Consider the following 12,567-nt stretch of genomic DNA (forward strand, 5'->3'; position numbering starts at 1 on the left):
TTTTCCTTAAAATTGTTATTTATCTTTGATTTCACTGAAGACTGCCAGATGACTTTCAGAGATACATTTTCTCTTTACCCCATATAACACAAAATCTAGTTCTGAAAACAGCATGAAGTCTTGTTTTTCTTATCTTTGATGTAAGCATATTGATGTGTTTAATTAACCACAAAAATTTTAATGTTTTGAATATTCCACTTGAGAGTATTACTGCTGCCATCATCTGTATTAGAGGGAAAAAATGGTAGAGGTGGCCAATGATTGGCTACGGGTGGCCATGGCCACCGCTGGCCCCCCCATCTAGCTCCGCCCTGTCCCCAAAGCATCATGCTGCTGCCACTATGCTTAAGTGTGATTGAGCATTGGTTTCTCACCATGCGTAAATTATTTAAAGCCCAGGTGTTTGGAATGCGGGCTGCTCAGTGATGTAGTGGGTAGCACTGCTGCCTTGAAGGAAGAAGATTCTGCGTTCGATTCCCGGCCTCTTTCTGCATGGAGTTTTCATGTTCTCCCTGAGCATGCATGGGTTCTCTCTGGGTACTTCCTCCTACAGTCCAATTGGCTTCTCTAAATTCTCCTTAGGTGTGAGTGTGTGCATGGTGGATTGTCTCCGTGTTGATTAATAGAGGCTATTTGCTAATAAGGTGATTTTATTTTAGTTATCAGAGAAAAAAGGGATAGATGAACAAATATATATCACTTTTCCAATTTCTTTATCCGTAAAATATTTTTAAAAACATTGTGATCTTTCTTTTACTTCACTGTATTTTTTTTTTGTCATATAAAATCCAGATTATTTAATTGCAGATTGTGGTTGTGACAAGAGAAACTCTGAACTGCAAAGCTTCGCCAACTTTCTTGCCTTTTAGGACACCAAACCTGCTGCACCTGCTGCTAAAATATCTTAGAGCTCCCCTGTTTCACACTTTAGAAAAATGCTGGTTTTACTTTTCTCTGTTTCACATGGACTTCCTGGGGATGGATTTCAGTTCTACTATGCAGCTGGCTTTGGCTGATGTTCGAAGCTCACTTTTAAAAATAGGTCTAATGTAAGTTATATTAAATGCAAAGATGCCAGTTTCCTAATTTTGTTAAGTTTTATCTATTCAGGGCAAAAGCAACTAAATCCAGTATAGATGCATGTGAAGATGATTGTATAAATATCTCACTCTATACTTAAGTTTACACCCAAAGTGAAGTATGAAACATCTTTCTGTCTGAAGGTTGATTCTCTTTGTGAGGAAGAATAATTTGCTTCAAAGGAATCAGGAAAAATTATGAGAAAAACAGTAATTCTTTAATTCACAAAAATATAAATTATTTTAGTTGATAGTTATCAGTTTCTAATCGCCCCCTTGTGGTGACCAGCGGTACTGGACTGTAGTTTAGCTTTGCAATGATCATTACATGTCAGCAGAACAAACCAACACATGTATACTTCAGTATATGCAAATATAAGGGCTGCTGCAGATCATTTGCTGTGCAATTAAAAGAATAGGAGTTATTAAAACATTAAGTCTGTTTTTATCTGGTTCTGGTGAAGAATCTCAGTGCTCCAGGTCATAGTCATTCCAAAAAAAAGCTTTTTCAATTCAAAATGTCAACAATAGCGTTTAGTTCAAGGCTTTATAGGGTGGACCAAAAACAAAGCCTTGTTTTGGCTCTTTCCGTTTTTTAATGAGAAGAAGCATGGTGCAAAAAAGCATTGATATGGAAGTTCAGAGTATTAATATATATGGTGCAAATACGCAGTATTTTAGTTTGGTGTTATCAGCATGACGCAGACTCATGTGAAAAAGCTAAATTATGTGGCATTATTTAGAGTTTTCTCAGCAGACCAGCATTCTGATAGCAGTGGGGAAGAAGCTGTTACAGAATCTTCTGGACCTGCATTGGGTGGGCTCTCCTCATCCTCCCCAGGAAGTAAATGCGCTTCTGTGCCCTTTTGACCAGTGAGGTGGTGTTTACATTCCAGGTGAGGGTGTCTGTGATGTTCACCCCCAGGAATTTGGTGCTGCTGACCACCTCTACATCTAAGCTGTTGATAATCAGTGGAGCGTGGTTAGGACGGATCTACCTGATGTCCAGGATGATCTCCTTCTTCTTCTCCACGTTCAGCATCAGGCTGTTATCTTTGCACCAGTCAACCAGCTGCTCCACCTCCTCTCTGTGGTCCAGGTCGTTGAAGTCTCTGATGAGCTCCACCACCGTGGCGTCGTCTGCAAACTTAACCATGTGATTGGTGATGAACCTGGGGAAGCAGTCATGTGTCATCAGGGTGAACAGCAGGGGGCTCAGGACGCAGCCCTGAGGGGAGCCTGTGCTTAGACTGATGACAGAGATGTTCTAACCGACCCGGACGGTTCCTTTCTTTGGATTTTAAAACATTGTGCTGAAAGACTGAAGAATGTTTTCATGAATAAAAAATGCCCTATCAATACAGACATGAAATGTTGGACTATTTTTAAAACCTTTTTTATTTTATCAGAGAAAATGTTCCAACAGCCTTAGAACAGGCTGCTCCAGGTCTGAAGTAAACATTAGACTCCTCCTTATACCTGAAATCAATTCAGTTAAAATAATCCCTGACTGAACTGTTCACACCTAACCTGACTCCGCCAGATCTGGAAACCTTCCGTTGAAGTAATTTTGTTAAGGGGCGAAAATACTGGTTAGCTGATTGGCCTATGTTGGTTATGTTGGTGATAGACGGGCCAAATAAACCAATCAGATCAACGAAGCATATGACGTACTAACAGAGCGACGACGAAGAGGAGCCAATTGATAGATCAAACTCTTGCCGAAACCAGTCGGGAGAAGAGCAAAAACATCTTTTCCTCTGAGAAAAGCCTCCAGAGCAGTGTTTTGCTCTTCTTTCAGTGAAGAAATACTCTGTAATTCTGATCAAACTTGCTCGATAGCCACGCTAACGCTAGTTTCATCGGCTGAAGCCGCCATGTTCTTTAGACTGAACTGTCGCGCTTCTCGTTGCGTCACACCTCAACCCGCCTCAAACCCAACACTGATTGGACGTTTGTTTGGTGAACGGCTCCAAATTTTCTTTAACGGAGAGTCTCCAGACTGATCTGCGAGTGAAACCTTGAAAGCTCGCGAGATCAGGATGGTCTCATGAAGCTAGTTCACACCTGCACATTTTTAACATTTGGTGTTTATTCAGTTTATTTACCAAAATCAAATGATCCATCTACAACCAGAGTAAAACACAAGAAGTCACGGCTATTTAGAGAAACCAGTAGATTCTACAGTCATAGTTCTGGACTGTTGAAGAACCTGGAGATGATAAGCAGTTTAGTTAGAAAGAAAAAAAAATTTAATTCAGAAAGTTTTCATAATGAAAAAGGATTTGAAAGGAACTTCTTTTTCTTAAATATTTGCTAAAATAATTAGGTTTTTCAGGCTTCTTTTTTCTCTCTTTTTTTGAAAAGATCTAATATTTTTACATTTATTTTTTTCTCCCTGGCTGAATGTTATGAATTGTATTCTTTTCAATGTTTTACAGATCCCATTCTCTTCACTTCACTTCAAGCCCACTAAAAATGTTCCATCTTTGCTCAATCCAACACTCAATCTGAAAAATGTAGTGGGATAATTTATAACCTGTAAAAAAAATAAACAAATCTAAAAAAACAGCAAAGTTGCTTTCAAAACCTTGTTTAAAAAGTTTTGCTCAATGTTTCATTTCTAAATTTTTTTATTCTTTTTAAATTTAGGTAATTTCCTTTTACAACACATGCTCTCTGCTTGCAAAAAAAACAGGATCACATCCTGATAATCGGTGCTATTGTTTCATTTTAGGTATGATCAAATATTAAATCATGTTTTACGTTTAGTCTTAAATAATAAATGTAAATCCTCTCAAACAGTCTTTATGAGTGCAGAAAGGCTCTGCATACTAGGATGTCAAGCCGTGAAACGAGGACCTCTAGTGGTGAAGAGTAGAATAGCACCTTTAAAGCACAGGGATCAGTGGTTGGTTAAACTGGAAAACGGATTAAAACCGATTTTCTTCACATATTAGACACAGGGAGCATCAAAGAAATCGTGAAGTGCTAAAAAAAAACAAAACAAAAAAAACCTCCCCGCCAACAGCATTGAAGGCAGGATAAATAAATCAAGCGCTTTGAAAACAAGGTATATAACTTTGTCAAACAGTTTCTTTTTATTTATAGGTGTTTATGTCTGTATGGGGTTTACTAAAAAAACAGCAATGTATATATCTCAGTATGCTTATATGCTAGTTACATAGGGAGTGCATTTTATTCCATTATTATTTTGTAAATGAACATTTGTAGGAGTGTTGGTCCAGTGACTAGAGCAGTGCGCTAAGAATGTTGCAAGAACCCGGTTCGATGGCCACAGCGTCCACTCTGGGTTCCTGAGCAAAGACCCTTAACCCCACACTGCTCCCCGGGCGGCGCACAATGGCAGCCCACTGCTCCCTGAGGGGATGGGTAAAATGCAGAGAGTGAATTTCGTTGCTCTGTGCTTGTGACAGTGGAATAACAATAAACAAAGCTGGAAAACATTTGGAAGAAAAATATGCCACTTTTTTTTTTTTTTAGATTTCGTTTTCAAAGAGTTGTTTCTAACTTTATATTTTTTTATTTTTCTCTTTTTAAGATAGTTTTACTTATCACAATCTTTTAAAACTGAGTTTCATTCAAACCCAATAAAAATGCTGTGCTTGACGCACACATTGATCCAACACAGTGCTGTTGCAACTGTCTAGGCAGACCAGGAGAAACGTCTTTATGCTCCTCCCTTAGGAGGAAAGGTCTCCTCTCTTTAGTGAGAATGTAATTCCTAAAATTTAATCTGAAAAAAGGAAAATACAAAAACTAAAACATCCATTTTCCATCACGCCTATCCCAAGCGGGGTTGCGAGGGGTGCTGGTGCCTCTCTCCAGCTGTCTACGGGTGAGAGGCGGGGCAACAGAGAGACAAACAACCATTCACACACATTTAGAGAATTTAGAGAAGCCAATTAACCCAACAGTCATGTTTTTGGACCGCAGGAGGAAGCCAGAGTACCCTGAGAGAACCCACACATGCTCAGGGAGAACATGTGTGAGTTCCATGCTGAACTCCACGGTGAATCGAACCCGAAACCTTCTTGCTGCAAGGAATATTTTGGAAAATACAAAAACCTAATGAAAGCGTTCGGGTGGAGTAACTGTAGGTCCATCAGCCCCCACCAACTTTCATCACAAAGTTACCCCCTTGCTCTGCGCGGAGCAAACCAGGTACTTGCAACCCTCTCACAAATGCACTGCTCTAACCACTAGGCCATTACTGCCCTCACTTAGTGGAAAAATAAAGGTTGTCACCATGTGGATCAGAGCTGGCAAAGCTTCTTGTCAAAAAGGAGAGCTTAGATATCCGTCGGAATCTCCTAAATCCTGGAAGATCAGCGATCTGCTAAAAATCCGACTCCCTCTTCCTCCGTAAAGGTCTGAGAGTTCAGCCTCAGTCTGCCCTCTAAACTTCACATTTCTATTTCAGAGCAGTTACTGGAGAACTTCTTATGTACAGTGAACTGATTTTAAGATGAGATTGAAGGTGTTTCACGATGAAAAACGTACAGAAAAAACCCACAAATTCAGCATCGGTTAGAATCAGAATGGCAGGTTTTTTTAAAGACTGGAGAAACTTTAAAGCTGGTAGAGAAATCCTCCAAACGATGAGCTGCTTTGACTGCAGTGAAAGAAATGTGTCGTTATTCAAAGGGGGGTTAGTTCAACTGTCTGCAGATGGAATGAAATGAAAAAGAAAAACTTGGAAGGCTGATCTGTTTCAAGCAGACAGTCCACAGATGACGACTTTATCCAGGAAACAGCTTCTGTTAAAGGAAATTAAATCCCAGAACGGGTGGATTATTGGGATGTCAGAGCGATGGAGGTCTCACTACAAACAGGTTTGATACAGCCGTTTCTTAAAGTGTGTTTATGATGGATTGATTCAGTCGATTCATGGAAAAAAGAAAAAAGAAAAAAAGAGACAAATCCATAAAAGCAAACACAGCAGGCTGAAACATTTGGGAAGTCCTTCAGGTTTGCGCCAAACATCACTCATGATTCACTCTGTCCAGCGCTACGTAGTATTTTTTCTTGTCGTCCAAACAGTGCCACCCAATCGGTCCGATCTCACAATCGGCGCAGATGAGGTACTTGATTCGTCCCACGTCTTTTGTGAAGCCCACGTTCTCAAAGCCAAACATGTCGTCCACTAACCAGTGGGCGGTCAGAGTGTCGCCGTCCTCCGAGCCGTCCGCGTTGCTGAGGCCGCTCTTCTTCCGCATGGACGGCAGGAACAGCTGAGGGGACAGAGGACACAAAAAGAGACGCCTAAAAATATGAAACACAAAGAGGACCGGGGCGTTTTCCTGCATTTATATCTGATCCAAAAGGAAGGACGCTGGAAAAGCCTTCAGGACGTCTGAGGTCCTGATCCTGCAGGGCAAAGGTCAAACTCCACATATCTTTTTGCTCTTAATAAGTTAGTTGGTTAACTAAAAGTTAAAGAAACAAACGAAAATCTTGACTAAATCAGGGCTGCACCCTCTATTATTTTAGTAATCATTTAATTTATCAATTTTCCCAATTAATTGAAAAACAGATGATTTTAATTATGGCTGGAACAATTAATCAGATTAATGGATTATTGAAATAATCCTTAACTAGTTCAGTAATCGATTAATCATTAACTGGAGTGTAGAGACTCTAAAACATGCCTTAAGCTGACAGAGCGACCCACTTAGAGCAGTAATTATACCAAGATTAATTGAAAAAATGATAGACAGATTAATTGATTTGCAAAATAATCGTTAGTTGCAGCCCTGCGTTTGGTGATTTAACATTTCTAAACAAAGCTCTTTAGATATGCCTAAAATGTTCAATCATATTGTTAAAACTGATTGAGGTCATTTTGATAGGACACACAGAGTGTTGTTCCCCCAGTGGGGCACAGTGCTGGACGATTTTTTGCCCTTTTCAGGCCGATTCTCCAGTCCTGCGCGAATTTTTTGATCGGATCGAGTTTCAGCCTGATCCTGCGTCCTGTAGTACACAGGGAGTAATGAGGGGCAATCAGCCTCTCATGACTACTTCCTGATCAGGAATCGAAAGGTCTGGAGAAAATCAAACATGTTTGAAATTCAGTCAGCCATCGTGATGTTGCATTAGAGCGTCGGGCCGTGCTGTGCGAGAACATACATTGTGAGCTGTGAACCTTTAAAACCTGCGATTTCATTGTACTGTTTGAGCTGTAGCTGCGTGCAACGATCGAAAAATTTTAAAAATAAAAATATCGCACAGTGTCTGCCCGGCTTAATTTAGCAGTGCACCGGAAAACAAGTAGAAATATTTTTCTAAACAGTCAATTTGATGTTTTTAAGATTTCAGAAATTAAGGGGATTATTTATGCCTTCATACAATTTTGCTTTATGCTGGCATATCTTTTCTCATAACTTTGACAATATATTCTAGTAACATGGAAAATCAGTTTAGTAACTGTTAAAAATATCAGTGCAGATTTTTTTCGATCAGTTTTGGATTTGCAGGTGTATTCAGTTTGCTTAGTAGGGCTAAAAAAAAAAAAAATCATCAATCCTTCCTCCCAGCAGCTGGAGGGCTTTATAACCATCACTGTTCCCAACAACCTCAATAAGTTGTTATATTCATGCCGATTTTGCTCAGTTTCTATCTTAGTCAGTTAAATAACCTGCTGCTGTCATTTTGCACATCTCTGATGTTGCTGCTATTTTCAAATATCCATTACTATAAAAATATCCATAGCTGGATATTGGTTATTTATTCTCCAGTTGCACAGTTTTTATATTGGTAAAACATCTTACAGTATTTTATTGTTTATTATTTAACTCTTCAATATTATGTTATTCTAATACATTTTTCCACATTTGTGTGACCATTTCTTTCTATAATCTTTTTGCTGCTGTAAATTTCCCCATTGTGGGACAATAAGGTAATTTTCTATTTGCGTTATTTAACTATTATTTGCTTAGTAGAATCTGAAATACATGATTCACGTTTTTTTTTTTTTTTTTTTGTAATAAATAAATCTGAAGTCTTTTAATCGTTTCTCATCTTTATATTCTCGTTTTTCTGCTACCCAAGCATGAAGAAGTGTTTTTTTCTCCATTAGAGATGATATTAAAGCTGCAGCTCTGTGCCATCAGGTCCTTTTTGTTTCCAGTATTGTTGTTGTTGTTGTTTTTCTTGCTGTGACTGAATGAACCGGATCATACCTGGTTGTGTGTGAACACAGCCATCCCAGGACAGAGCACCTTGGAGCCGCAGCGCTGACACAGAACAGCCTTCAGGTTCTTCCCGTCCTCAGACACCAGCTCGGACCGCTCTGGGCTTCCTTTGGACTCCTGCTGGTTCTCCATGTCCTGTCAGGCAGAGTTTGCGGTGAAGACAGCGCCTCTTTAATGGGGGAAACAAAGGGCAGCTAGCATCAGCCGTTTGATCCAATAAAACCCAAAATGTTCCAGCAGTTTGGACCCCGGAAGTAGAAAACGTCAGAACTTTGTAGGACGGAAGTGTTTAACCGAATATTAATTTACATTGTCAATTCTACAATCCCAGGTATATGAAAGCTAAAGCAGAACAAAAGCAGATAAAAAATAACTGCCTCTAATATTTAAGCAAAAATCTATAAAACCACAGCCAACCCTAACCAACTGCGACAAGACAAAATACTTAATATCCTCCTCTTTGACACAAGTGTTTCACATTTATATTAAGCCATTTTAGACCTACCTTAATTACGAATCATAAAAAGATATGGCATTACAATTTGATCTTTAAACAGCTAAATTGGCCATTTGAATGCTAGCTGATCTGACGGTGCAACGCTTAAATGATTCCGCAGGGAAACAACTTCTTCTTTTCTATCATGGCGGATCGCAAGCAACTTTAAGGTGCATACCGCCACCTACTGTTCATGAGTGTGTAGCAACATTGTTTTACATCTTTTAAATTCTATTTTTTAATTTTATATTCTGAAGATAAATAAATAATGCTTTCCTTAATCTATAAATATCCTTTATATTTCATTTATTTCCCAATAATCCTTTAAGACTCCATTCTTGGCCTGTCCTTTCAACTACTCTTCTCAATTTCGCCCTTTCAGGTTCATATGTTTTACAGTTCATCAATACGTGTTCTACATTTTCTATCTCTCCACATCCTTCACATTTATCATTATTTTTCCTCCCTATTAAATATAAATTGTCATTTAAATAAGTATGACCTACTCTTAATCTGATCATTATTATTTCTTCCCTTCGGTTTCTCTCATTAATATTTCTGTTTAATAGTAACTTTTGTACTTTAAATAATCTTCTTCCTTTTTCATCTTCATTCCACCTTTTTTGCCATTTTTTAATTTCTTCCCTCTTAATAAATGATTTTCCTTCCCCCTTGTAAATGTTATTGCCTCCTCTAAAGCTCTTTTTGCTAATTTGTCTGCCTTTTCATTTCCTTTCACCCCTTCATGTGCTGGTACCCAACAAAACCAAATATCAATGCCACTCCTGTATAATCTAAATAGACTGTGCTGAATTTCTAATACTAAATCTTTCCTATTATTTCCTTCTCCCTGGATACTTTCTTAAATTGCTTTGGAATCCGTGCAGACCACCACCCTGTCTGGTCTGACCTCCTCAACCCATTGGAAACTCAGTATAACTGCCACCATCTCTGCTGTGAAAACAGATAGTTGATCTGAAATTCTTTTAGAAATGTGTATTTTGAACTCTGGTACATATATTCCTATTCCCAAATACCCTTTTTAAATTCTTAGAACCATCAGAATATATTTTAAGGTAATTATAATATGAGTTTCTTAAATATATATCAGTCTGTATCCCTATTTCGTTTAAATTCCAAGCATTTTTCATTTTAATAAGTCTTGTGTCTACATTTATCTCAGGAAATAGCTATGAAGGAATAACACTAATTGGATTAAACTGTGCTATTTCCTTATCCTCTAATCCAAACTCTTTAATCAATTTGCTTATAACCCATCCAAATCCATTATTATTGAACTTTGAATATTCCCAACAAGTTTGTAGAATTGTTGAAGTTACATTTTCATCCATACTACTTTTAATTTTCATCCAATATACTTAACCTAATTTCATTCTTCTCATTTCCAGTGGAGTTTCTCCAGTCTCGACTAAAAGAGCGTTGATAGGTGTTGTTTTCACTGCTCCTGTACATATACGTAAAGCTCTACTCTAATCTATCTATCCTTTGTAATGTTGTTTTAGCTGCTGCTCCATAAAAGGGAAACAACTAATCAGTATTCTTCTTTTATTAGTTTAATGGCAGATTGCAACACACTACATCCATATATGAATATATAAATACACACATATACATACATACTTATACCCATATCTATATATACATCTATATATTTTTTTCTATCTATCTATCCATCCATCCATCCATCCATCCATCCATCCATCCATCCATCCATCCATCCATCCATCCATCCATCCATCCATCCATCCATCCATCCACCCACCCACCCACCCACCCACCCACCCACACACACACACACACACACACACACACACACACACACACACACACACACACACACACACACTCTCTCTAAATATTTAAAATATTATTGTATAACCTTATATTCTAAAGATACTTTATAACAGCTTTCTGTATTTTCTTCTATCTTGTGTTGTTCCTGTTAATCCTTCCAGATTCCACTCCCTTCCTATTAAACCCTTTGGTTCAGAGGTTTTCAACAGGGGGTAAGCGGCCCCTAGGAGGTCCACGGACATATTGAATGGGGGTCGCGTAAGTTTTGGTTGATTAGACTTTTATTTACTTATTTTTTTTTTTTTCCCTGCAGTTTTTTCCACTAATTGAAATGTCTTTAAATCCACATTAACCTGAATTCAACGCACTGTAGTAAACAGATCAATGGAGGCAGAAGATGTCTTTCAGTCATCAATGCACACATTCAGCAACATACAGGAGCTCTTTCAGGTTGGGCACCGTTTCATTCACAACACCTGTCCCATCAAGCAGGAATCAGAATCAGAAATACTTTAATAATTCCAGGGAGAAATGACTTTGGTTACATAACTTCATCTGTAATAGAGTGACTATAGGACCAGTTAGATATATCACAATTTTATATAATATATATATCCCCGCTCCATCTCGCCATCAGTTTGGGGGTCCTTGGTCTGGAAAACTTTGAAGACCCCTGGTTTAGTTCATTGAAAAGAAATGACCTCAATTTCATATAAATTAATATTTACAAAAGGAAAACTGCAACTGATTTTTTAAATTAGATTCAAAGGTATCTGTATGAAACATTGTATAGTTTCCGCTGAACTTTCATAACATTTTGGGCTTACAAACAGAAAAACACTAAAACCTAACGAACTGACTCCACATTTCAAGTCTAATGTTAACAAATGTTTTAAACTTGAGTGCATTTGATATCTTCGCAGCGATAGCACATGTTTGTATTTCTTTCTAGATAAAACACGTTGTACATCGCCTAATAACTGTGCAAAAGATCCAGAGTAAACAAAACATTGGAGAAATTGATATAATAAATAAAAAAATGCTAAAATGCATTTAAATTAACTCCTAAAAAACATTTATATTTACCCCAGTTTAGAAAGCTTTATATGGATAAATGAAATGGGGAAGAAAGTGGCTGGTTGGTCTGTAGTGCTTATAGACCATTGCTTATATATTTTTACCCCTTGCAGTTTTTTTTATGTCCACCTTTTTTATTCTTTCAATTTTAATTTCAATCTGAATTAAGCCATTATGTCTGATTTAAAGGTGATTTTCACAGTTTACTTACAAGAACAAACCTTTTTTTCAAATAACAGTAAAAACTAAACTGGAAGGTCGGATCTGTGACAGAATGATTGATGTGACGCAAAGTGCCGCTTTACAGCAGCTGGTCTGGAGACATTTTTTTTTTATCATAATCTGTTAATTTAAACAAAATTTAAAAGTAAAATAAAATCAGGTGTTTATGCATTCATTTTATACATTGAATTTCTAAATAAAACAGTACATTCTTTTCTCCATTAAAATCCAATGTGTGTTTTTTTAAGTAGAGAACAACAATCATTCAGTTTTGTATATAGACAATTTCCTGATTCACATATTTCATAAAACACCTGAACTGACTCTTTACTAGATGCTGAATATATCAATGTTTGTGTGTCTAAATGTAGAGCAAGAACAAAAACACAGCATTACCTTACATGTGGAAAAGAATTTATTAAATAATTTTCCAATATTACCATTAATAAATATTTAGATTTACATTTCAAAGAAATGTATGATTTATCACTTTCTACACAGAACATTACACAAAGTCAGGGATACTCATGTTTAGTAATAAAGCCTGGATAAGATCATCTAGAAAAAGGAATCTTTAACAGCATTGTGTACAACCTATGAATGGAACCGCAACTTTATTAATGATTTGATTGTGTACATGGCGAGAAAACGAGAAAACCCC

At 37.5% G+C, this 12,567-nt stretch overlaps 1 protein-coding gene across 2 annotated transcripts; it reads right to left on the reverse strand.

The window, feature by feature from the left end:
- Positions 1-5,210: 5,210 nt before the first annotated feature.
- Positions 5,211-8,929, reverse strand: rabif (RAB interacting factor). 2 transcript variants are annotated; one of them, XM_038303681.1, is made up of 3 exons: positions 8,802-8,929; positions 8,285-8,465; positions 5,211-6,334 (listed from the first exon to the last, which is right to left on the reverse strand). In XM_038303681.1, exons 2-3 carry the CDS (start codon positions 8,426-8,428, stop codon positions 6,086-6,088), a joined length of 393 nt encoding a protein of 130 aa, XP_038159609.1. In that variant the 5' UTR covers positions 8,429-8,465; positions 8,802-8,929; the 3' UTR covers positions 5,211-6,085. The 2 variants fall into 2 exon arrangements, with proteins under 2 accessions (XP_038159609.1, XP_038159617.1); XM_038303689.1 differs by having other exon boundaries at positions 8,285-8,431; positions 8,802-8,920.
- Positions 8,930-12,567: the final 3,638 nt, after the last annotated feature.

The sequence above is a fragment of the Cyprinodon tularosa genome, unplaced genomic scaffold (genome assembly GCF_016077235.1).
Source record: "Cyprinodon tularosa strain WSP-4 unplaced genomic scaffold, ASM1607723v1 ctg1138, whole genome shotgun sequence".
NCBI lineage: Eukaryota > Metazoa > Chordata > Actinopteri > Cyprinodontiformes > Cyprinodontidae > Cyprinodon > Cyprinodon tularosa.

What these genes read in the sequence shown, in the direction of transcription:
- rabif (XM_038303681.1), bottom strand. Translation starts at nt 8,428, where the DNA reads ATGGAGAACCAGCAGGAGTCCAAAGGAAGCCCAGAGCGGTCCGAGCTG. An exon ending in CTGTGTTCACACACAACCAG is followed by an intron (nt 6,335 to 8,284) that starts GTATGATCCGGT and finishes CTGTCCCCTCAG; the next exon opens with CTGTTCCTGCCGTCCATGCG.